Source organism: Bemisia tabaci, chromosome 3 (assembly GCF_918797505.1).
Source record: "Bemisia tabaci chromosome 3, PGI_BMITA_v3".
In the NCBI taxonomy this organism is placed as follows: Eukaryota; Metazoa; Arthropoda; class Insecta; order Hemiptera; family Aleyrodidae; genus Bemisia; species Bemisia tabaci.
In genome coordinates, this window is record NC_092795.1 from 62,594,612 (window position 1) to 62,620,406 (window position 25,795).

The following is a 25,795-nucleotide window of genomic DNA, read 5'->3' on the forward strand; positions in this document are numbered from 1 at the left end:
TTTGCGCATCCAGCAAAAATTGATTACCTTTCTTCAATAATTTATGGTAATTCTTGCGTGAACGAAGAAAAGGCGAAATGTGGAGCCTGCAGTTAGAAGATAAATCGAATTCAATGAGTTGCTGTTTCGGTTGTTTACATTAATATATGACGTCATTATGAGCAAAGGTGCAAAATGAATGTTGCCAGATGAAAAAGACAATTTCTTTATTATCCGTTTTATTGAAAGGAAGAACCCCACGATATTGCATAAGCCGACAACAGAGGCACAGTAACCGGCTTAAGAGGCTCAAGTTGACAGAGAAATGCGGCTTGGCTTGATTGCAACGATTCTCCTCCCGAGGGAAATCTTGGTGATAATTTTATAAAAATTTAGATGTAAATTTACGCTGTTTCTGCGGCTTGAAAAGCACTTGACAGTGGATACAAAAATTCCTTCCGGCTGCTTCTCTGAAAACCCCTCCTCTCACCTCGCCTTGTTCAAAAGAGACGAGAGATTTGATTGGTCGCAGACTGTGGATTCAGGGAGACAATTGGTTATTGCGCAGAAAAAGTAAAAACCGCGAATTATTCACTATTTTAAAATGACGGACCATTGGCAGAAAGAGCGACACTCATCGTTACAGTGAGTAATTTTGTTTGAGCTTTTCAGACTATGAAAACTGCCATTTTTTGAGATATTGAGATGAATTCAAAAACTACACATTTATTTCGCTTAACTAATATACCTTCACTTAGTCAGCGTATAAGACAGTGAGTACTTACTTTGAAGGGAAGACTGTACCTAATAAAGAGAAAGCAGATCAGAGAAAAATGGCGATGAAAACTTGCGAGGATGCTAGGAAAAGTATAAGGATTGCATTGCCTTTTTATCATATAAATTTGTTGAATCAATTAATTAGAGGAACTCCCACCATTTGGACACATGGTGCCCTCCAACCAATCTCCAACAGATACTAACATGTTGCTATGGCAACTGTGTTTGTAAACAAAGACTTCCCAACAAACTGTCAGTCTAAACAAGCTACATACTAGACCAAAATAGAGATCATGATGGACAGCAGTATTTCTGCACAAATTAGATCTTTCGTTTTCTGTCAGCTATTACTTACACCCTGTGACAATTTCCTCACTGAAAAAGAAAAATTTTCAGTTTCTTATTAAAACAATGCACCCAGTTTCGTAATGCTTTCAGTTCAATACCTATTATCAGGACACATATTGTTTGGTCATTATCAATTAAAAGCTGAGATAATATTGGTCACATGAGGAACTTCACAACAGAAGTATATTTGCTTGAACAAAACTAGAACGCACCTAGCGGTCTAACATATTTTGAGAATGGCCAAAGAGGATGAGTTCGAAATCCCTGGTAAGTTTTTCTTCTCATGTATCTTTTCTTTCTATTTTACATAGTTTACCATAATTTACCTACAGTATATTGCTCGAAATTTTAGAAAATTCATTAGAAACCTACACAAAGTTAAAAGGAATCACATTAAACTGTCAAGTAAAAAGTTAATTATTTGTTTCCCCATAAAGCATTACGATATAAAAAGACATATTTTATATTGTTAGAATGAATATATGATACATCTTTTTAGAGCCAAGCTATTGATACAGTATGAGGTTGCTTAACTGCAGTTGAGGGGCATGGAGGACAAGGCGTATAAGTGCACTTTTTGAAAAAATTGAGTTATTGATAATTTCAAATAAAACTAGTCTTGATGCATATGCCTACTGTGCTTTGCTCCCAAATTCCAATTTTTAAGTATCAAAAAATCAGTTTAAACTTTCTTTCCGCCATAAGGATCCATGCAAATTTGAAACTTCAAACTTGTATATTTCTCCAAATAGCAAAAACTACACTTATGCACCTTGTCCTCCAGGCCCTTCAATTAGAACATGCACCATAATCCATTTTTATATCAAGAAATCTTTAAAATGGAAAAACCTTGCTCAAAGCCACTTGACATTTTTCACCTAATGGCTTTACCGTTCAAAGAATAGCTATTAATTTGAAAGTGTTATCACCTATTCAGTTTCATATAATAATTACTTATCTTCCATACATCGAATACTAAAAATAGAATACCACATGTTTTTAATTGATTTCATTTCCCCCTTTTCTCCTCTCAGATTTTGGCGCAGTATTTACATTTGGAAAAAGTCGATTTGCTGACAATGTACCAAGTCACTTTTTCATACGCAATGATCCAATTGTTGAAATTTCTTGTGGAGATGAACACACTGCAGTTGTCTGCCGTGAGTAGTTTTGCCTCAACTCAAGTATTTTTCTTTTAATGACGGCAGGGGAGGGATGGGACCTTCCGTCACTTAAATATGAGTCAAGAGAACGTTATACATTTTCTTCCTGGACTGTCCGTGAGATCATTTGCAAACTTTCTTTACTTCATGCAGGCCTTGAAGACACAATGGAGGCAATTGCATATTGACGATAAAACCGCAAAAATGCGTATCTCGGGAGCAGTGTTTCAAAATCTCTGCTCCTATTTTATTTTCTAAAAGGATACTGAGTCAACTTCATGAATTCAAATATTTGTGAAATATTCCTCACATTGAGAAGAATTTCAAGAAATGAAGTTTAGTAGTTTTCCATGTGGAAAATGTGGTATGACTGGAAGTCTGCAACGCCGCAAACCAAGATGTGCATTTCTGCAGTTTCACAATTGATATGAAATAAATCAACCTGAAGAATTTTTGTTTTATAGAGATGATAAGTAAAGGAGTCTAGATGAAAGGCCCATTCTGTGTTTCTATCCTTGTTAACAGACACCTTTTTTTCACTTCCAACCACGGCTTGATTGACTTATTCCTCATTGTTTAATCTCCATTATTGTATTAATCACTTATTCTAAATGTTCCAGAAAAAGGCAGAGTATTCGTTTTTGGAAGTAATAATTGGGGGCAGCTTGGACTTGGCCATGAAGACACTATTAACAAACCCAGCTGTGTTAAAAGTAAGTGAGATCTCTCAGGAACAGCTATGCACTTTCAACTGGGAAAAACTGTTAGGTGTTCATTTTGAAAGAGGTCTCATGGCAAATAAAAATAGGAAAAATGTAATTGGGGTTTCGCCTCAGCAAATGCTTTTTGTTGACATAATGATAATTATTTTACACAACAGTTTGATAAACAAAAATTAAAAAAATTGAAACATTAGTCATTTAAAATAAATTTCATCTAGATCAAGATAAGAAAAATTAAGCAGTATTTTGATTCATATACGAGTGAAAAATTATCTAGTATCATAAGTTTCTTTTAAATGAATCATAACTTCGGAAGGAAATGTTCCTCGAAAGACGAAAATGTTACACAACTCCTCCACCTATTACACCATTTAAATTTCGTAAACGCTCATGGTTTTCTAAGGGATTTGTTGTTGTTGCCCTCTCCCCTCTCGCTTCATTCTGGCAAAAAACTAAAAGTATTTGCCTGATTTTTGTCATCATTTGATCTTATACTGCTATTTTATGAAAATTTATCGCATCACAGGAGAAGTTTGGATCATCGCCTGCAGGATGCAGGACCGTTGGATACAGTGCAGAAAAGCAATTAAGTACCTTTGAAACAGACAAAAATGTTGGGTATCTCATGCTTCTTTGGAATGAAGCTCGACAGTAATTTTAAGGGACACAAAATCTTATATATTGGAAAAAAGCCTTTTAAAGAAGCCTGTGAAACTATGTGCAATTAATCATAAACACATATACTTTGCTATCACTTGGAACTGAATCTACGAACAGACTTTGATATTTTGATGATAGATTATAAAACGTAAAAGCGTAGAAATTTCATTTTCTCAATAAAATAAGCACAGTAATTTGTCTTGAAAAAAGAATCAATGTATTTTATTGATGTAGTAGGTAGGTTTTACAACTCATATGGCAAAGGAATATTCTGACTTTGTGGCATAATCTGGCAGTATAAAGGCAATCTTTTGCATTCTGCAACAAATTGCAAATTAATGTGCGTAAAGATATATCTGAACAGAGTGGACTGATGTTTAAGCATAGAGCTCATTTGTAAACAATATTTTAGGTTTAAGTAACAACATCCAAGACAACCTGAAATAAAATATGCAATGTTTGCAAAACTGTTCATGCTTCCACATTCTTGAGGTTCCTCTTTGCTTACAACAAGATAATCGCTTAAAATATAAATCCCAATTTTTTTTATGTATACAGTATTTGTTCCTGATAGGACCCATAGCTTGGCTCCATTGACCTCTTGTTAAAAGACTATCAAGCTTTTAAAATAAGTGCCTGAACTTACAAATATGATTTGTGATCGTTTATGCTAAGTGGAAGGTAATTGTTTCAAAAACAAAAGTTGAGACAATGGGTCAGTTGCGCTAGTGTCAGAATCTATAGGCTGAAATCATCGAAAGGCAATTCTGTGACTAGCGCGACTGACCTACTGACGTTTTTCCAGGTTTGAAAAGTGAAAAGGTGGAGCATGTAAGCTGCGGACGAGCACATACTATTTTCAGCACTGGTGAGTGATGCTCACCTATTTTTAACAATTCAAATTTTACATTTTTTTTTTGTAGATAAAAGGTCAATGCAAGATACGTTCGTGAAATTTCTAGGATATTATTTTCCTAACTTATAGAGTGTTCACTCTCCTTATTTTCACCACCTCCCTATCACAATTATTTTCACATCATACAAACTAAGCTAAGTACAGGGGAAGCAATTCATAATACAAAAAAACTTGAGTTCAAAGTAGTTTAAAAGCTCAATTTGTTGCAAGTATTAAGAATTTGAACTTCAAAAGAAATATGTAGTTTGGAAAAATAAGAATTATACATTTGAGAAGAGCAAGGGAAAAGAAGGAGGGAAGGCACACTTTTAGATCAAATTATTTATTGATTGAGTTTTGCTGCCAAGAGATAAATCCATAAGCCAATGGAATGGTGAAGTTCAAAATCCAAATTAAATATCAAAAATCAAATTAGAAAATATGCTATGAAGCAAAATTTTGAATTTTTTTTTAAAATTAAGAAATACTGGAAAAAGTCAGGTAAGTTCGAGAGTTATAAAGTGAGAGTGAGGTAAAACAAAGGCGAAACTTCTTTCACGACTTTGTTACCTCACCCCTGTAGATGACTTCTCTCTTTTAACACAACAGTATTCTGAAAAAGCCAGAGAAAACGAAAAAAAAATTTTCGGAGAAAAAGAAGGCAGGCTTTAAGTCCAAAACTTGCCATTCATCTGCCATTTTCTGGGTTTCACAGAGACATTTTTCGTCTAATTTTCTTACAGAACAAGAGAAAATCGATTTGCAAACTGTAAAAAGAAAGCTTGCATTTTCCTTCCTTCAAGGATTTACTGGTTCTTGGACTTGAGGCAGTTCTTAACCATATCTAAAAGAATGTGACTTCTACTCATCTTTCTCTGCATTCCTCATTTCACTTTTCACGTTTAGTCTTAAAAGAGGAATAAAACTTCTAACCTTCTCCACTTTTCATTTTGATATAAATTTATTCCATTCTATTAAACTTAGCCTATACATTGGTCGGATATCCTCCTTGTTAAAAGTTCTCGAGTTGTATCCTTCAAATTGTTGTTTAGAGGGGGAGAAGTAGCAACAGATCACCATTGATTGGATAGACTTTTTACAATCATCTCAAGTAAATGCCGAAATGATCGTTGTATAATCAACATAATAAAAAATTCACATCAGAAGTACGAGGTAAAAAGTCTATCCAATCAATAGCATCAAGTTAAAATCTCCCAACGTCTAACAACAGATCATCAGTTTGTTTAGTATAATATGGCCAATCACATGGTGCACATTAATTGTCAAACATAAGTGAGAGCATTTTTTATAGTTTCAACTCTTTAAAAGCTGAGGAAAAAGATCAGAGTTCAATTAAATCATTGCATTCATAAAAGGAAGTTTGATGTTCAGGTCAAATCGAAGGTCCCATGGTCATGGAAATTTATTAAAGGAAAAAACATTTTTTGAAGAACTCAGAGGCATTTCTGATGGTGCTTACTGGAGAACTTTTAGGCAAAGTCTAAACTAGGCTGATTTGATGTGAACTAGATGCAGATATAATTTGGCAGAGGTGCATTAAATCAAAGCCAAACCACATTAAATTGAGAGGAGAGTTTTAAGTGTTAAATTATACTTCCACAGTTTATAGGAGAAAAACCCTAAAATCAACTACAGGTGAGCAGTAACTTAAGTTGAGCACATCAAATTTAATTTCAGTAGATTTTAGAACACGAAGTCTCAGCACACAATGGGGTTAAGACGAGGCTTGATTGTCAAAGCACTACGCTACATCGTGTTTAGTCACAACAAAATCAAGTGAGACTGTACACACTAATCAAACTCCATTTGTTCTGTTACTAGCATCAAATCAAAGCAGCCTCTGGCATACATCAAATTGGCCGAGTAAAAAAGCCATCTGAATGTTAGCTTTTCCTAAAAAACTAGAGCCTGTTTACCATGATTGATATATTCACTCCAAGTTGCTGAATACATCAGCATTACAAAATTGAAAAACAGCCTCAGATATCGACAGTGTAAGTCAGCAACCACATTTCTCGTTTGCGGTGTCTGAAAATCTCTGCCTATAAGTTATTTTTTTATAGGAGAACAAATTGACATCATTCCTCGAAGTTTTTGTAGAATTTTCTCCGCACAGAGAAAAAAAATCACGGCAGTTTTAAAGCATTACCGTTGAGTAGTTTTCCGTTTAAAAAATAAAGTATGACAGGAAGTCTGCAACATTGCAAACCGAGTTAAGTGATTGACGACTTACACCGTCGATATGCTACATAAAATAAGACATATCTCTTGTTCAGAGTCTTTGAGTTACACTGGTGAAAACCTTCAGAAAACTAAAAAGGACCATGCAAACTTGAGCCGGAGAGCTGGCATACTAGGAAAACTCTCAAATGCTCGACCCAACACAGGCACTGCTCTCAAGGTATTGTTCATACCAGCTCATAAGTGAAATGGAAGAAAAGGCTCTGGCATGTATTGTCTTGACAGTAAGGCAATTTGAGTGGCAGAACAAAACTCTTATGCAGCCTGATGTTTCAGACCATCTTTATTTTGAACCAGAACTTTGGCTTAAGTATGCTTGGTCCTTTAAAAATCAAAGCAAAGGTGAAAAATACTCATTTTCTAATATGCAGAAAAAATTACATATTTTCTTCATTTTTAGAGTCTAACAAGATTTTTGCGTGTGGGAGCAATAATGATTGTCAATTAGGAACTGAATTGACAAACGGATCGGATCATTCTGTCATTCCTGTGCAAACAACACAACTGAGCGAAAAAATTAGGTTGCTGACAGCTGGTTCTCAACATTCTGCAGCTCTTACAGGTGCTTATCTAGTGTTTAATATTCTGTCTCCAGTAGCTTAGCTGAAACGTATATCGATAACCAAAGTCTAAAATGCTAATCTCTAAATGTGACTTTGTACTTGAGTCGCTGCTTGTTTAATTGAAGAAAAATCAAAAGGCAGCTTTAATTGAAATTTACGGTGAGATTACTTTTTTCGTTTTGATGAAATCACATAGAACTGCAAGAAAACGTTTTGCTTCGTTTTCCCTTCAGTAAATAAAACATAATCGGAGTTTTTTAAGCATTGCAATGCGAGTACACAATTCTGCGCTTAACCATCGATGTTAATTGTCCCCAAAAGTGCCACAAACAAGTAATCATTGAGGTGGAATGTGAGTAGAACTTAAGATTAACTCATTGTCAACAAAAAATTATCTTGAAGCAGATCGCAATAAATCCATTGTAATTTAGTGCCAATGAAATACTTATTTAGATGATCTATAGTCTAATAACAAGGATAATGTACCCCACATTGTCAAATGATGCATTTATAGTTAAACGCACCAACTTTTTTCTCATGTCTCTAATTAAATTTTTCAAAGTGTGAGTTTGTCTGTGACTATTAATTAATCGACAAAGATCGTTGATTTCAAGCTAAGTTCGTTTTTCAGAGTCTGGGAAAGTGTACATTTGGGGTTCAAACACTGAGGGCCAGTGTGGCCTCGGCCAGACTCCTTCAATTATTGCTGCACCTACACTTCTCACAATCAAGAACTCAATAATTACTCATGTGTCATGTGGATATTATCACACAGCGTTTGTAACTGGTAAGACTGTAAAAAATATTGTTTTATTTGTAACTGAACTAAAATACTCCTCCATGCGCTGACCCAAAGGGAATGGTTGAAACAACTGCCTGACATAAGATTATCTGTGTCTATTCCTTTCACACTACAACTCGTCGTCTCTCGCACAAAGGAACATATCTTGTCTGCACTTTTTCAGTACTTCTACAAATGTTTTGTCTGGGAATTTTAGGGAAATTCAAGCAATGGTTCTCCTATAAACAAATGAAAGGACGTATTTCTACCAAACAGAACTATGTGCATCAAGACATGAGCCGTGAGACCCATAAAAGTATATGCGTAACAAGGCTCACATCATAATGCACATAGGTCCGTTTGACAGAAATGCGTTCAAATGTAAGTAAGAAGTACTGAGACAGCAAAATTGAGCTACCTTCCGGAGTGCAGTTCTAAGTGGAGGAGACGACGAACTGAAGCAGATTACATGGTTTATCAGTTCAATCAAAGCTCAGGTACTTAATACACTTTCATGAAACAGCAGAAATCACAACAATAAATTGAGTAATCAACCCCAGTTTGAAATAAGTTAATAGCCTTTTCTACAAGCACAATTAGCATCTCTTTCTTTATATTTAGGATCTAAAGTAAATAATAGCTCACTCTTAGAAGATTATTTCTTGATTAAACGGACAATTAGACGAAATATGAATTGAAACACTAAGCATAGTATTTTCTCTTCAAAATTTCACAAGGGAAAAACTAAGCACAAAATTGATGGAAAGTCTCGAAATCAACACTTGACAAGACTTCTTCACAACTTCTATCAAATAAGATATACGTGTTTATAATTGACATTGGTTGAAGGGCATGATATTAACGGAGTCATTCATATTATCTAACTTCCATTTGATCTATGTTGATAAATACTTTTTAAAATCTTAAGGAGTTGCTTTCTGAAACTTTCAATGTGTGAGTCATTTTCTACATTACGTATGATTTTCATAAGAAAACATGTGACTTTTTTAGAGTTCAGGCATTGTCTAATGGCCCATTGTTACTGCATGTACTCAGTACTTCTAACATCATAAAAGGAAAACAAATAAATTTATAATAAATATAATACTAAATTGATTTCGATCAGTTTCACAACTTTAATTCAACTTGAAATAATGATAAAAATTCAATTATTATCAATATGCACTTTCTCATGGACTTGTTTCAGAGGAGGGCAAACTATTCATCTGCGGAGAGGGAGAAAATGGAAAATTAGGTCTAGGAGACGACATTGTAAATCAAGTTTATCCATTGCTTGTTGATATTGATGCATTTATAATTCATGTTGCCTGTGGAGGAAGTTACACAATTGCTCTTTCCGGTAAGTTTTACAAACCAATTTATTTTAGGTAACTTATTTATTGCAGACTTAAAACTTCATGCACAGAATTTTAAGCAAGAAATAAAAAGATTACCCATTTATTACACATCTGATATTTTTTGGTACCTTAAAAATTTTAGACATGACAGTAATAATGCATTTTTAAGAGACACCATCCAAAAGTTCGCTTCCAAAATATTACATTGTATTTGTGCGGTAGTGAACATGTAAAAGTATTTTCTTTGTTTAGATCTGTATTCTGCTTAAGTTCAAGTGAAATTCGTCTACTTTGACTTTTATGAGAAAATATTAATTTGAAAATCTCTTGAAAAGTAATTCGCTGCAACCCGGACAAGATTGAACATGTCAGGAATAGAAATCTAATTCACAGCTTTTTTTGGCAAAGAATTGAACAACTCAGAATGGTCAGATAATTTTTCACTCCTTAGCTCATGCTTTGAGTTGTTCAGATATTCGGAGGACAGTGGCTAGAGATTCTTACCCTGAATTGAACCTTTGTCTACACTGTCAATAAAGAGGCCAAGACGTAGTGCGGCAAACTTTGTCCGAGAACTGTCTAGCAGACAATACTAGGAAGTCTAATTTTTTGCTGGGTGAATTTTTTTAATACATTTTACAAAGTTGTGAGATTGAATTGACAGTTGATAACATTTTTCTTAAGAGAATTACACAGATAAACCTTACTTAATTGGACTTGGCACACACTTGCAAGAGCAGTAATCTGTTCATTCAACTGAACGTTAGGTCCTGGTGATTATATTTGCCATGACTTGTATTTTAACAATACGATAACTGGGAGATGCTTGATTAATTTATTGTAATGAATCAAATAGAGATTCAATGCTTCTTTGAGAGCCTTTGCTCTTTGAAAGTTAACTATTTCTAAGAGATTTCTAGTTCATTTCACAGCAAATTTCAATGGACTCACAAGATAAAATTTCAATTTACAGACAACGGACAGGTGTACGTTTTTGGGAAGAACCAAAATAAGGAACTCGGTCTGCCTGACCTACAAACAGTCACCAAACCAATGCCATTAGCTTTCGACCATACTAAAAAAATCAAGAGAGTTTCGTGTGGGGAGAGGCATACCGGTTTTGTAACAGGTAATGCGGCAAAGTTCATTTTGCTACATTTGAAATAAATACACTGGAAACCGATGTCGTTAGTGATTCACTTGCGTTCTGTGCTGGATACAAGTAACGATCTGAAATCAAAAAAGTTATTTTTAGATAAGATTAAAGTTTTAAAGTACATTCACAGTTCAAACATTGCAAGGTGAATAGATTTCTTGTAAGTATACTGCTACATTCAAAATTTTTTACGAATCATTAGAGTTGTCCATCTTAGAGGTAGGATGTAAATAAGTTGGAGATTTTCTATCATTTTGGCGAATAGTATAGGGAAAAATTAGTATCATATTACAAAATCCTATTTCACTTTTGGGCGTATTCATTCCCTCCCCTCTTTTTTACAAGTGAATGAATAAAATGCCCCCCCCCCCCCCTGCCCTCAAGAAAAATAAAAATTCAACACCACAGCAAGTATTATGACCCCTTTGATGGAATTTCTAATGGCGTCTTTGATCTCCCTCTTCTTCAGACAAGGAACACAAATACCCATCAAATTACTCATAAATTTTTCATTTTGCACCAATTTTGCATATAATTAGTGACTTGAAAAACAAAAAACCCTAGACCTACAACTGAGGCTTTTACTGAAAAACTGGAAACAACGTATCCATACAGTTTCTGATTCTGGTGAACGATTATCTTGCAATGAAGCACCAGTTATTTTTCTGCTCGTGAAAAATTACAAGATTTTTTTGTCACCACTTAAATGCTGCCCAGCACTTTGTCCAAGGAGAGTTTGTTTTTTCTGAATGAACGCCACCAACAATAGCATCAGTTTTCTTTCTGTTTCTGTATTCCTTCATTTACTTTAATCTCCCTTACTTCCTTTCACGATGTGATGAGTCTCAGAAAATGTATTTTTAGATAATGGAGAGCTATGGATGTGTGGTGATAATCGTCATGGCGAATTGTGCGTCGACTGGATTGGAGATAAAGCTTCCCCCATCTCCAGGATTTCAATTTTTAGTGCATTTTTTGTGAAGGACGTAGTGTGCGGTGGCTGCCACACAATGGTATTTGCTAGCCCACAGACGGACGAAAATGAAAATTCAGATCCAGATGTTATGATCGAGGCTACTAAGGTGACAAAACAGGTATCAGTAAGTGGGTCAATAGTTTGGATTTTCTGACTGATGAATGTCATTGGTCGAGAAATTGCAAAAATTTTAACTGTCTAAATTTTTAATAAAGGGGAATTTAAATGAAAATCCAATAGAAAGGACGGCAATATGTAATGATTCTGGATTTTTAATAAGCGTTTGATGCCTAAAAAAAAAAACAGAAAAATTTGAGCTTATCTCAATTGAAATGCTCTTTCATCGACTTTCTAATGATCTAAAATCAATTGAAAACATACACCTTGGCTACAACTTCATGGGATGAGTAAAAGAAGTCCTTAATTTGATGATGTATAAATAAAATATAAATGTATAAATGTTTTGTATTGAAGGTTGTGATGGGGTTTTTTTTACAAAAAATTAAATGAACAAAACAAATTAATAAGAATGGAACATGAGAACAAATATAAACATCATGTTTTATCTTGATTTCAGGAGAATTCAAAAACACAACTGCCACCTTTGCAAAGATTGCCCCAAAATTTCGCGGAGGAAGAAAAAAATACAGTTAAGGATGATTTGGTGCGTTCCTTAGAAAACACATTTCTTCGGTATAGATGGTATAGAAAAAAACTTAATATTCCGCAAGAAGTTACTCTTATTTGGTGCTTAGTTTGACTTAATCTTTCACCTCCTTAGTGGTGCACACAGCACTATTTATTTTCAGAAATCAGAAATTAAGGTACAAATACAGTCTATGTAATTTTGAACTAACTATTGGAAAAGTTAAATTTTCTGTTAAGAAAGCTGGAGATGGTACTGATTAAAGTTACTCATTTTTTTCCAGGAAAGTAAGGATGAGAAATCACAGACTGGTATTTATATACCCTTGACTGGAGACGTAGAGAGCAGAGAAAATGGAGGGGAGACTGGCAAAACCTATCACCATGAAAACGGAACTAGAAATGGTGAAACCGAATTTCCCATAAAAATACCTCAAAAGGTAAAAAACAGAAGAAAGAAAAAGCTTTCCTCTGATCGTGATTATTTTTAATTCTATTTTTACTGCGAAATCTTCTTCATGAACACAGCAGTAACTTTGCCTAACACTGAATTTGTGACCTAAGTGACTTGCGAAGCTTTAATTTCTCATCTAGATGAAATATTGAAAGATGAAAATTGCCTTGTGGATTTAAGATAAAATGAGAGCAACAATTATGAGATTCTTCTATCGATACATAACTGTCTGACTTGATAGTTCCAACTGAAGGGTGTGGTTGGGTTGAAAATAGATGAAATGCTAAAATCACTTCAAGTTTATAAACTCAGTTTGTCCAGTTCTTCTATGTGGAAAAAAATGATAGTTATATCAATTAAACAGAAAAAAACTCATACTTCCAGTTTCTTTTATATTTTTGATAACTCATTTTCTTTTTTTAAAAGGGAAACTGGTGCTCAAATGATACAGGCATTGAAATCGACGAGGAAAACTCTATCACTGTTGAATCAGAGATAAAGGTTGATCCGATCAGAAGTGAAATTGAAGAGCTGAACGATGAGTCAAATTTCAAAATAGACCGAAGTAATGGTGAGTTACTAAAATCGAAGAAGCTAATTTGCGAAAAATAAATTTTCACTTTTAGACCAAAATAGGTTTGGAAAATGAATAATTTTTCTTGCACCTTCCAGAATGTACGTCCAACGCCACTTTCAGAATATTGAATGATACTCAACAACAAATTGTTAAAACAAAGTGTGCAATTAAAATTATTTATTGGTTACCAATCGAAAATTTGAGTGCTGCCGACCATGAACAAATATGACCCATAAATAGCTATGGTGGTTCTATCAGTGACAAACGTGAAACATGCTTTTTGTATCATCAAGATTTTTGAGTTTTGATTCAGAGGAGAATACTTAAGCATGCATACTTGTCAAAGCTGATACACTATAAATGTGATTACTGTGAATTATTACATTTACTAATTTCCTCGATGTTTGAAAAGTTCTTAACATAATTCGAATATAGATTCAACCAGTTCATTACAGTTTTGACTGCCTCATTTGAGATTGATCAGACTGTACAACGCAAAGCACTCTAGAGCAGCTTACTTTCAGCAACTCAATTATTAAAAATACAACAATTGCTGATAAAGCTTTTTTTTCTTTTTTTACTAGAGAAACTGTAAATTTCCTGAAGTCACAAAACATCTTTTTTTTTTTCTATTTTCAGTGACAACAGGCGCATCCATTATGACTAAACAATCAGGGTTGTCTCGATTTTTCAATCAATTGCGGAATAAAAAACCTCCTCCTATTCAATCAGAGAAGAATATCACAACAGCAACAGGTCTGTATGAATTACCTATGCTGAGGCAAAATTTTCTGACTTTTAAAAATATACTCAAACAATTAAGTTGAGGAAATTAATTTCAAAATCTAACTTTTAAATTATCTTAGATATTTTGATTTTTCTCATCGTATATCTTTGAGAATGTATGTGTTTTGGATAAGTTATTGATGATTTCATTTTCAAGTTCTTTTTGTTGTTGTGTGATAATATAATAAGATCGATCTATTAGGCTACTCATGATCATTTATTGGCAGAATACCCCTTTTTGTTAAATCTTAAAACTATTAAAAATCCTCAAAGAAACAGGATATTTTCTTCAAGCACTAAAACGTAATGAACCGTGATGGACCGTTAGACAGGGTAAGGAATTATGCACTACAGCACATATTTCCTCATCGAAATTTCCTGTAGAATTTTTTGAACAAATCAAAAACTTTGAAATCAACTTGTGAGTGAGAAATAAACGTTTATAATTTACATTATTTATACGGGGGAGTTTCAAACGGGGAATGCTGAAAATATAGTCTACGATCACTCAATAGAAATTCAAGTTGAGGAGGTGGTCAAAGCAATTAGTAAATCGATGAATGGAAGAGCTCCTGGGCCAGAAAACATTCCGGCCGAGTTAATTAAATGTGGGACTGGCAAGTTGGTTAATCATCTCAGGGATTTGCTGCAGAAGTGCATTGATGGTGATAGCATCCCGGAGGAATGGAAAGAGGCCTGGATAACAGCGTCGCATAAAAAAGGAAGGAAGGATGACTGTGGGAACTAAAGAGGGTTAGCGGTGACAGGAACGATAAGTAAAATTTATGGAAAAGTGTTGAAAGCGAAGACCGAAGAGGAGTGGACTCTGTTCGAGGCGGAGGTGCAAGCAGGTTTTAGGGCTGGTTCGTCTACCGCTGATCATCTGTTCTGTGTTACCCAGTTAACCGAAAAGAAGAGGATTGTTGGTCAGGAGCTCCATTTAGTGTTTTTGGATATCGAAAAGGCTTATGATAGTATTCCTCTTGTGAAACTTTGGGAAGTCCTAGAGGAAACTGGTTTTAGTAAAGGACTTATTGGGGCAGTCAAGCAGTTTTATCGGGGGGCTTTTTCCAGAATCAAGTGCCAAGGAAGGCTTTCAGACGGTTTTTTTGTCACGAAGGGGCTTAAGCAGGGATGTTGTCTGTCACCGACGCTAATTAAGATATATCTAGAGCACGTTCTGAAGGAATGGAAAAGAAAGTGTGCCGGAATGGGCGTCCCTCTGAATGACCAAGAAACACTGTTCACGCTGTGCTTTGCTGACGACCAGGTAGTCATAAGTCAAGATCACAATGACGCGAAGTATATGACCCGGAAGTTGGTTGAGGAGTACCGCAAGTGGGGCCTCGAGGTTAGTGTCCGTAAGACAAAGACGATGTCAGTCAGGGGTGCTCAGCAAAGCATAGTCCTGGAGGATGGTCAACATATAGAAAGTTGCGAACAATACAAGTACCTGGGGGTGAAGCTGACTTCGGATGGGAAGTTGGATCAGGCCATTCAGGACCATAATCTTAGAGGAAGGAAAGCCATCGCCATGCTTTATGGGATTCTTTGGGACCAAGGACCATTTCCTAGGACAACAAAAAGAGGATTTTTAACTAGGTTGTCAAGCCTATAATCACCTATGGCAGTGAAGTGTGGCAGTTGAAGAAGCGGACCCAAGAAATGCTCAAGGCGACTGAGATGGATTTCTGGCGAAGATCAGCTGGAATCTCAAGGAGAGAACGTGTCAGGAACATGACTAAGCAATTGGTATGGTATGGGCATGTGCAGAGGATGGCTGATACCAGGTTGCCGAAGAAGGTGTTGGGGTGGGTCCCCCCAGGTAGGCGACGGAGAGGGCGTCCAGCCAAATGGTGGGTAGAGGGCATCCGTGAAGAAATGGAGAGATGCCAGCTTCCGGAGGATCTCTACCATGACAGATTCCTGTGGAGAGTAGGCGTCACAGAGCGCCCTAGCGCGCCGTAAAAGCGGCTTATACATACACACATAATTTACATCATAAGCGGAGAATTCAAACTTTCTGCTCGAAAACAAACCATAATCAACCTAGGACAAAATAGGCATTGAAATCAAACTGTACGTTGGGCAAATAACTAGAGCTTCGTTTCACACACACACACAGCTTCGTTTGCAAAAATTTCCTTCCTATTCTGAGAGAGAGGTATCTTTACTGTTGTCAGAAAACTAGGTACACAAGAAAAATCTTTCATTATAAAAAACACCGGAATCACTTACTTCAGTGCTCGATTCAACTTAAAAGGACTCCAGTTTTTCTATAAGCAAGAACTGTGAATTAATGGAGACAAAAACCATTGTTTTCTAACTTATGAGTTGAATTTGGAAAGTTTTAATGCACTCATTGTACTCTTCATAAAATTACCACTTGGCAACATATATTGTGGTTATTAGTTTTGAACCCTGACTGGTGGTCCACTCACAGTGTGCGAGAGCTGTTCCCTACTTCTTCAATCTTGTTTGTAGTACATACTTGTGAAGTTGTAAAATTTTTAGCTATAAGATACAAAATTTGCTTAAAAATTTTCCACAAAATTGGAAAGATATTTAAATTATTTCTTAATGTTTTCCAGTTTTGGGTAGACACAGAAATGGAAATCAGCAAGAGCGGAGAAAAATTGATGATATGAAATTCAGAAACAACAGGACAAAGGTAAGGGACAAACTTTTAGATTAAGAGTTCATCCTTCTTTAGATGAGACAATAGTTCCAAATGATAGTCAACAGATGATTAACTTGTGGATACAATTTTCAAAGAGAAGAGTTCATTTGAAAAAGCAACAGATTCAAACAAACAAGTACAGAATAATTTGATATGCTAATACAACACTCTATTCATGAAAATTTGTGTAAATTGAATTGAATGGAATTGAATTGAATTCCTGTTCAATAATGAACTGAATTCCAAGTTTGAATAATTTACTAAAGGTAGGGTTCAGCTCTTAGACGACAGATGGGGTTTGCTCACTTCAATGATGAGCTATTTTAGATTGTTCATGAGAGAGTATACTCAAACTGTTGAAAAGGTAGCAGACCAGTTGATAATCAAAGCACTACTTGTTTTTAAAATTTCATCGAGGGATGATTAAGAAAATGATAATTTTGTATCAGCTTCTCGGCTAGATATGATCTAACGCACTTGGCACTGGTGACACAAAAAACATAAGGAATAATTCGAATTTTTATCATCATTTATATTAACTTGTCAAAAGAACCTTGAAAACTTAAAAATTCTAATTCTCATGGGGTTTATATTCTAGCCTTCATTGTCAGCTCATCATTATTGACATGAATAATGGTTTGTGTCAAGACAGGTAGATTAATTGGCGTTACCTAACTTTTTTGCATTTCGCACCTGCCCGTTTTGGGCTGCACTAGATCCCAGTTTGTATCTCAGCGTTTGAAACGGTGAGTATGGGGTATGAAAAAGTTAGGTAATACTAATTGACCCACTCGTCTGGTGCCTCAGGCGCAAACTCGTTTCCAGAGTTCCAATGCCCCCAAGAAAAAGAGAAAAGTATTGACTAACTTTCAAGCATGAAATTTTATCATTTAAAAGTTTGTTTCTAAAAACATTGTATGACTATGATCTATGATTTTTCTACTTGTTTCAGTCCAAAGCATGTACGATCTTTTGAGGGACAATCAACCAATACAAGCGCCATTTTGTTTATTCAATTTTGAATTTTTAAAACATTTGTAACGTTTTAACTTTCACTTTTTCTAGTCATTTCTACCTACGATTTGTTACTTGAAATTTTAAATAATAAAATGAAATACTCAAAAGCTCCATTTTCTCTTTCTTATACATGACATCCTCTGTTTCATTTGAACAACATCTCCAGGCTTAGAAGCAGATAGTCAGGAGGCTGCAATATACTAGTGGTGGGTCCACTTTAACACAAAATGCATCTGCAGTTGCCTCCCTGATTCTAACTAGTGTTGATCCAAATCGTAAAACTCTAAAAGGGGAATTTTCCTCGAAATGAGTTTAGTTTTCTTTAGTAGGAGTATACCTGTATTTATAGAAACAAGCAATGTCGTTTTGAGAGCTCATGTCAAAATCTTCATCTCTAATTTATCAAGAGCTCCTTTTTACCTCTCTGCACTCAAATAATAACGTCTTTATCTGAAACCTACAGGGTTATAGCAGAGAAAGACTTCTTGTGACGGTCTCATTAAGAAAGATTATTTGATGCTCTCATTATATTTCTGAGGAAAATTCGGCAATTCCTCCAGGGACAAGAGACCCTCCACTAGTATTTTATTTATTATATTATATTAAGATGAGAAAATACTTACTGAGAGTTAAAATTACTTTTGCCACCTTTGAACATGATGAAAACTAATCATAGACTCTCGAATAATAGTCTTGATAAACAGATATGTAGTTATTTTTCTCAGCTTGTGTCATCTTAGCTATGACTTTGTCGTCAATTTCACTTAATAAATAGCTTACGTCCCCTACAGTTACAGATGGCATTTCTTCTTCCTCTTCTTCAGATTCTAAAGTCTCTACATCTGCAATTAAAAAAAAAAATTAACATTTTAAAAAAATGTTCCCAATGGGTAAAATATTTAGCAAAGTCAAAATTAAATAGACTGTCCCAAAAGTTTTGCATCTGCACTGTATGAGCCAACAAAATAAGCTAGCAAGTTGCAATTTTCTGTGGATCAACTCCTCACTGACAAAATGAGTCCTTTTAGAGCATGTTTTGTCAAAAATTCATTGAGATACAGCATTTTTACGGAGACATGTTGCTATAATCTCTACCAGATTTCAGGATTTTTTTTAGGAAACAGTGGAGTTTACAATCCTTCCGGACCTCCTCTACAGTCCCAATCTTAAGCTTTATGATTTCTGGCTTTAGATCTGATAAAAGCATTACAAGGCAAGAGATCTTGTTTGCTAGATGATATTAAAGCTGCAGCTGAAGTTTCACTTGTAACGCCCGCGAATTTTGAAAAAAAAAAGAAAGAGGAAGCTGAGATTTGCCAGATGAGGAACGATTAAGTACGTAAACTTTATTAAAAATACAATATTCTTTAACAAGAGATTTCTCCACCTGCTGCAGGAAATAAAAGGTTTTAATACAAGCTAATAAGATCAAATTTATGGAAGACAGAACATGTAAATAATTTTATAATAATTGTATAGTAATTTTGCTCATCTAAAAAAAAGCTTAGGAAGAGGAAAAAATAATCTTACCTTGCGACAACTGGAAGTCTTTGAGTCGATTATCTAAGCTATTGTCCATGTCATTACTTGAATCACTATGATCATCCCTTGGATTTGCTAGGCTGGCTGCAGCTAAACTAGTTTGATTTGCTCCGCCTTTCCGTTCATGCTGGAGCAGGTAGGACATTATATCTTCACCTCCTTTCGACGATGATGTACTTTCGATGGTAGGAACTGGAGTACCCGTATCTTCTACGATTACATTAGTCTATAAAGAAAAACACATTAGGATTTGTTACGGACAAAGACAAATCATAAAAAGAACAGGCTTTCAGCTTAAAAATTCTAGAAAAAACCTATTCAAAAAATTTAGTTTCAACACTAGTTTTTGGGACAGAAATTATTTTGCACAAAGACTCCTTTGGCTGAGGTTTCTAGGCTTCAGAATGTTGATGTTTTCAAGAAAGGTACGGTAAGGTGCAAAAAAGGTATCATCCCATAAATTTGATCATCTATAATAATATTTTTTGAAACATTGGCTACAGGAGTGCTTTGCGACCATGAAATAGGGATGTTGCCAGGCATTGGCATTTAATGAATCTCCGAAACATGTCCCTGTTTGAACTGGTGCTGGAAAACTGTTATTGATGCAGTCTGCAGACTTTTGAGACCATGCCATGTGGAAACAGATTCATTACTACACTATTGGATATGCATCTGTCAGCCACTGGGTCCCAACTTAGTCCTAGAAATTAGAAAACTACCAGGCACTATCACAAGACACCATTGCCAAAAAAAAAAGACTAAACATATTACTTGAACTTTATCAAACACATTAAAATATAAAGTTGCAAAACATTTGACAAGATACAATATGACTTTGTCTTTTACACAAACGGCTCGTGGCATACCTGACTAAAACCATTTGGAAGAACTGTAGATTCCACCATCCAGATCGGTCTTTCTTTTTTATTCGTTTCCTTCGGTGTTTCTTTATCACCAAATTGTATATCTACTCTAGCTTCCTCTACTAAAAATCCTTGATTCCGACTTGCCTCTCCTGACCACTGCTCGGAGGATTTGCTACTATTTGATCTAGTATCCAATCTGAAACAGAGTCAATATTTTCCTTTAATTGAACAGTTGTCACAAAATTTTGAACGTACCTTGGTACAGATTAGATGACCACATGGACATTGGTCAACATTGAACAGGAGCCTTTTTACCTCGGCAGCAATTTGATATTAAAAAAAAAAATTAATGTCAGTTGACACAAACCCAGTCTTGAAACTGCATCCACTTAAATGGTGTAGCACTAAATCCCTCTTGAACCCAACAGTACCCAAAGACGCAGGAATGCCCAAATGTAAGGAATCCTGTATCTTTCATGGCCCGTATCTTGGTTTTCAGCATTGCAGACTTTCGGTCGTACTTCATTTTCAATGTGGAAAACTACTATACGTCTTTCCTTGAAAACTTAAGTAATTTTTCTTCTCTGTAAGAGGAATATTCTGTAAAAATTTCAAGCCCTGATGCTGGTTCTGAGTCCCTTCAAAACATAAATAGGAGCAGAGATTTTGTGACGCTGCAACCGAGATGCACATTTTTGCAGTTTCACCGTTGAGATGCAGATTTGAGACAAGAGGGATTACACTTCATTAGATGACTGATGGCAAAATATATTAGATCCTTGATTATACAGCATAATTTTTCTGAAGATTATTTACATAAATTAAGAGCATTAAGCTGTGATTCCTGCAGAATATCTTAATCCTATAAACACAAAGTGAGCGATAAGAAAATGTGTTTAGATATGGATTACGATTGGTTTGGTGTTACTTCTCTACTTGGTGGATCTGATCTTATTCCAGCAATTTTTGAAGGAAAATAAATCTCAAGTATGATTAGGAACATCAGAGCAAGAAACACAACTACTTTAGAGCTCCAATTCGGACATGTAGAAAATAGAGGATAGCAGGATCCTAAATCACAGGACACAATTACATCAGAAAAGTTAAAGATAATTAGGACAGTCACGACATTTTTCTCTCTGAATTTTTGGGAGTACGATTAGACAAAAAAATATTACAATTAGGATATAATTAGGCAATTTTAAGCAAAAGATATCAAACTACAATCCTCGATTTTGCACAAAAATCTCACAGAGTGGACGACCTACAATCAGTGCATACTTTATACCTTTCTGCAAAATTTCTTGAAAATAAAGAAAAGTTAGGATAGCAAATCTTAGGACGCCATGTGAATTATGACAGCAGATTGTTTCTGCATCCCTGCTTCTACTAGCAGGAAATTTACAGCAGAGACCCATTTCAGGTATGAAAAATGATAGATGATTAAAAATGCACAAAAAATGTTGAAAATTATGAGATAATCGTTTGAGTTCCCAGAAAAAAGCAGGAACAGTGGTGTTGGATGTTGCGCAAAAATAGAGGTGCTGGTATAACAAAGTTCAAGCGTATCTTGCATGCCCAAATATTCTGTCATCCAGCCAAGCCAATAGTCACAAGCCAAATTATCGAGATTCTTCCTTTCAACAGTAAAAAATTTAGTGATGATAAAAAGGAAACTTACCCTTTGATTGTATTGATATCTACAGGCTCTGGCTCTAAAACTTTAGGTGCTAATCTAATTCCTTCCACTTCTCTCAGAAGAACGAAAATTGGTTCTAATTGACTATTGAACTTGACCATCATTTGCCGAGAATCTTGCCGCGGAAGAGCAGACTGATCTTCCTCCACGACTGAACCACAATAAGTGCACCGGAACTCTTGAGTAACAAAATCAAAAAGCTGATCCGCCTAAAATATCATGGACATTGATTATCACAAGTTCACATTTTTTACAGAACTTAATTTAATGGATAATTTATGGATTTTTTTAGTTAATTTAAATACAAACGGACTACAATTAATTTGATGATAAAATTTCATTTCTGGTGGAGGAGAAATCACTTTCTCCTAGGGCTGTCCTTGAAATGATATTGGTTCATACGAAACGATCGAGCTATCATTCCGCAACCGTTCATTTCCAAATAAATAATTGGTTCGAAAGCCTGTTTCGTTTCAAAGACTGTTTCGATCAGAATCAGTTACAGTTATTTCGATTAGGGCAATCTCATGAGGATTCCCGTGAGAGTTGCATCCACCCCTGATAAAAGCTCTAAAACGCTTCCCGAAGAAACTTCACAGGATGAAAGGATGTGTAAAATTTCGTGTGATGAGCGCATGTTGTGAATCAAGATTGATCGATCGCTAAAGTAACTAAAGTATATAAACGAGAATCGAGACATGGTCTTTTCATGGTTTGAATGGCTAAATTAATTTTTTTGTTGTGGAAGGAAGGGGGGGAGCAAGCACATGGAATGATTTTTGGTTATTCTGATTGTAAGTATACAAAACACATGTTAACAATAGAATTTAGGGACAGAGCTGCCACGGTACTTAGTTATAGTGCTGTTATTTCGATTGAAACGGAAAATAAGGTGAAAAAAAGGGGAAAAAAATAATAATAATCATTGAGAACATGGAAATTTATCGGCAGTTATTTGCTAAACATGGTAAATCTTGTTTCAACATTACAAAATAACATTTAGATCGAAACAGCTTTCAAAACAAAACAGGCCTTCGAACGATGATCGAAATAATCCCTCGCTCGCTCGATCGTTTCGGGGACAGGCCTTATTTCTTCTTCCCTCTCAGGGCCAAAAAAATGCCACAAATTTTTCTCTGTAAAACTGGTTACTTTGAATGGACATACCCTGATATCAGAAGAGACAGTGATTTAAAAAAATATATATAAATAAAATACACAGCACTTGCATCCTATGAACTTTCCTTTAAAAAGAAAGCTTTTTACAGATGGTTTAGTGCAATTACATTCAAAGACTTTCAGACATAAGTCTCTTTTTTAGAAAAACGATAAAGAAATGAGTCATTTTATGTACTGTTCACAAAACCTACCTAAAAGGATTATGCATAGTGTAGAATGGAAAGTGTTGCAGTATTTCCAATTAACTACACAGTCTGATAATTTTTTTGCGTAAAAATTAAAGTGAAAGATCTGTTGAATAAAGATTAATATAATTTCACTATTTTTTACTAGCACTTTGTAGTCAATAGAAGTACATTGACAAATTTAACTTTGATAGATTTAGGTTTTCTTAGCGAGCACGATATTAAAATTTTTTTGTGAAAAATGTCAATAAAAACATTTGAAAGTCGCCAAGAAATTGATTTAGAAAATTTCAAGGAGTACTTTCAGGGTTTTCTATCCAAAATTTTGATAAAAGTTCAAATAACCTATTCAGACCCAATCTCGACTTTGTTATATACAATACAATATGTTATAATCATATTTTATCTTTAGATGCAATAAATGACTGCATACATACCTCGAGATCGGTGAATGTTTTCAAACAGTTGGGGCATTTAAAACTGGCTCGACTTGTTGCATCTCTTTCCTCTGTTTCTAGCCTTTTTCGCATTATGTCTAATTTGTACTTAACAACATTTACAAAAGTCTGGAACATTTTAAGAGTAAGATCAGATGTAGCGGATGCTTTCAAAGTACACTATAATACTAGATGTAGCTTGCATTGGAATGGTTATAACTACGTTTTTCCTGTTTTTGAGATGTGACGAGAACTATGCCCTGCGACCCAATTGCTTCCAATGTAATTTGCAATTTGAGCAACTCGTACCTAGGGTTAGACATCACTGCTTAGTATAAAATAGAATAAAATACAATACAATTCCTTCACACACATACGGTTGTCCGGGGGAAAAAGGACCTAAGCCTGCTTAAGCCCTTGGAGACCAAATTTACGGTAGAGCAATTTTTGTCGAGTCGGGGCGGAAAATCTGATTTTGACTTTTCAACTGAAAAAACTCTTTTAAGACTTAAAGAATAAATTGAAAGGGGTTTAGTTTGTTTCTGTACCAATAGCCATAGTGAATTTCCATAATAACTTTGCAATTTCGTGACACCCTAAACATGGCACATTATAATTTCTTCTTCAAAGTTTGTTTTTGGAGCTGCAACTTTCAAACAATTTTACTTAAGTCTACTTCAATTTGACATATTAGGGTGTTATTTGTCACAATGGTTTGTAGAACTCTCCACAATACTGTTGTGGGAACGCCTAAGACCTTACAGGCTTAGCTACCCCTGGCCCAGAAAATCCATGATTTCTCACAAAAAACCATGGCGCAAAGCACGCCTCATCCATGGAGCTGAATGTGGGAGGCTACACCCGTAAGATATCCAAAATGGCAGTGTGGGATACGTGGTAATTTCTATCTTCTTTGTTTACATTAGATGGCCAGGTACACGAGTATCGCAAACGATTTATCATGTATCGAAAAAGTGACCCAGCATCACACAGTAGTTAAATTATGTGAGTTATCCATTTTACCAGGTTTGATGAAGGTTATTACCTGATTTATTTTTTCGTCCTGGTTATCAATAAATCGGTCGCGCCTCCTGCAGTTCACAGTCAATTTTAGTCTACGTGTAGTTTTTATTTTTATTTTTCGGTTTTTAACATTTTAAAGTATCTCGAAACTCGAACGCGCACAAGGATTATAGTGCTAGTGAAATATGTGTGGCCTGAAGATGGAATAAGGTGTTCCGAAATGTACATCGCAACTTGAATAGAAGAATCAATTAAGATAACCAGGACGGAAAAATAAATCAGGTAATAACCTCACACAGTAGTCTCGGAATTTGGGACCTGGAAAATGCTGAAAAGTGGCGCCAGCTCTCCCACTTACATTTCTACTCTAAGTACTCTTGGTTTCTCTTTACACACACTCTAGGAATGTATGTCTTTTTACTGAAGATTTTGCTTCCTTTGCTAACATTTATGCCGTCTTGCCGCCGTTGAATCAATAGAGAACTTGGAACAACATTTAGTGCCCTGCAAAAATGTATTTACTTACCAATCAATATTCTAGACTTTTAAATATACCTTATAGTTGATGAAATAATAATTTATCTTTTGAGCTTTGCCATCAATTCCGGTCTCCATCCTTAATCTTGTTTGAATGAATTTGTCGTTTTTCAAGGTTGCAATTCTTGCTCGAAGCATTTTCCTTTCGAACTTCAATAGTTCACAAATGTCGTCTTCTTTCATACACGGGTTCCGGACCAACATATCGATGATCAGGGCATCCTCAATGGTATAAAATCCACGCACAATAAGTCTGGCTAACTGTTTAAGACTGCTCGGTACTTCGGTTACTAGATTTTCATTGCTCATGATTATGATTCGATAAACAGTACAAAAATGTTAAACTGATAATTAATCGCACTTAATGGATAACATACGAGGATAAAAAAATTAAAGACACCATGATATTGTAAACTTCAAGGGAACACGGGCTAAAATTATTTGAAAGTCCAACTGAAAATCGAAAATCCCAAGAAATCCTCACTTGATAAACAAACTCAATTTCTAACCTCGAATGTTGCATTC

General features: G+C 35.2%; 2 protein-coding genes across 3 annotated transcripts; one reads left to right on the forward strand and one right to left on the reverse strand.

The window, feature by feature from the left end:
• Positions 1–31: 31 nt before the first annotated feature.
• On the forward strand, positions 32–18,416 carry LOC109039560 (X-linked retinitis pigmentosa GTPase regulator). Of its 2 annotated transcripts, none has more exons than XM_019055076.2 (15): positions 32–1,371; positions 2,139–2,264; positions 2,888–2,980; positions 4,455–4,517; positions 7,207–7,368; positions 8,001–8,156; positions 9,358–9,510; positions 10,482–10,637; positions 11,529–11,758; positions 12,218–12,304; positions 12,570–12,725; positions 13,166–13,310; positions 13,956–14,072; positions 16,694–16,773; positions 17,735–18,416. In XM_019055076.2, the coding sequence occupies exons 1-15, from the start codon at positions 1,341–1,343 to the stop codon at positions 17,756–17,758; spliced, it is 1,779 nt and encodes a 592-aa protein (XP_018910621.2). In that variant the 5' UTR covers positions 32–1,340; the 3' UTR covers positions 17,759–18,416. The 2 variants fall into 2 exon arrangements, with proteins under 2 accessions (XP_018910621.2, XP_018910622.2); XM_019055077.2 differs by having other exon boundaries at positions 11,529–11,746.
• TfIIEalpha (transcription factor IIEalpha) lies at positions 9,548–25,763 on the reverse strand. The gene is made up of 7 exons (XM_019055078.2): positions 25,289–25,763; positions 23,711–23,839; positions 21,892–22,118; positions 20,211–20,406; positions 19,330–19,567; positions 18,423–18,641; positions 9,548–10,738 (listed from the first exon to the last, which is right to left on the reverse strand). Exons 1-6 carry the CDS (start codon positions 25,577–25,579, stop codon positions 18,466–18,468), a joined length of 1,257 nt encoding a protein of 418 aa, XP_018910623.1. The 5' UTR covers positions 25,580–25,763; the 3' UTR covers positions 9,548–10,738; positions 18,423–18,465.
• Between the last annotated feature and the right edge of the window lie 32 nt (positions 25,764–25,795).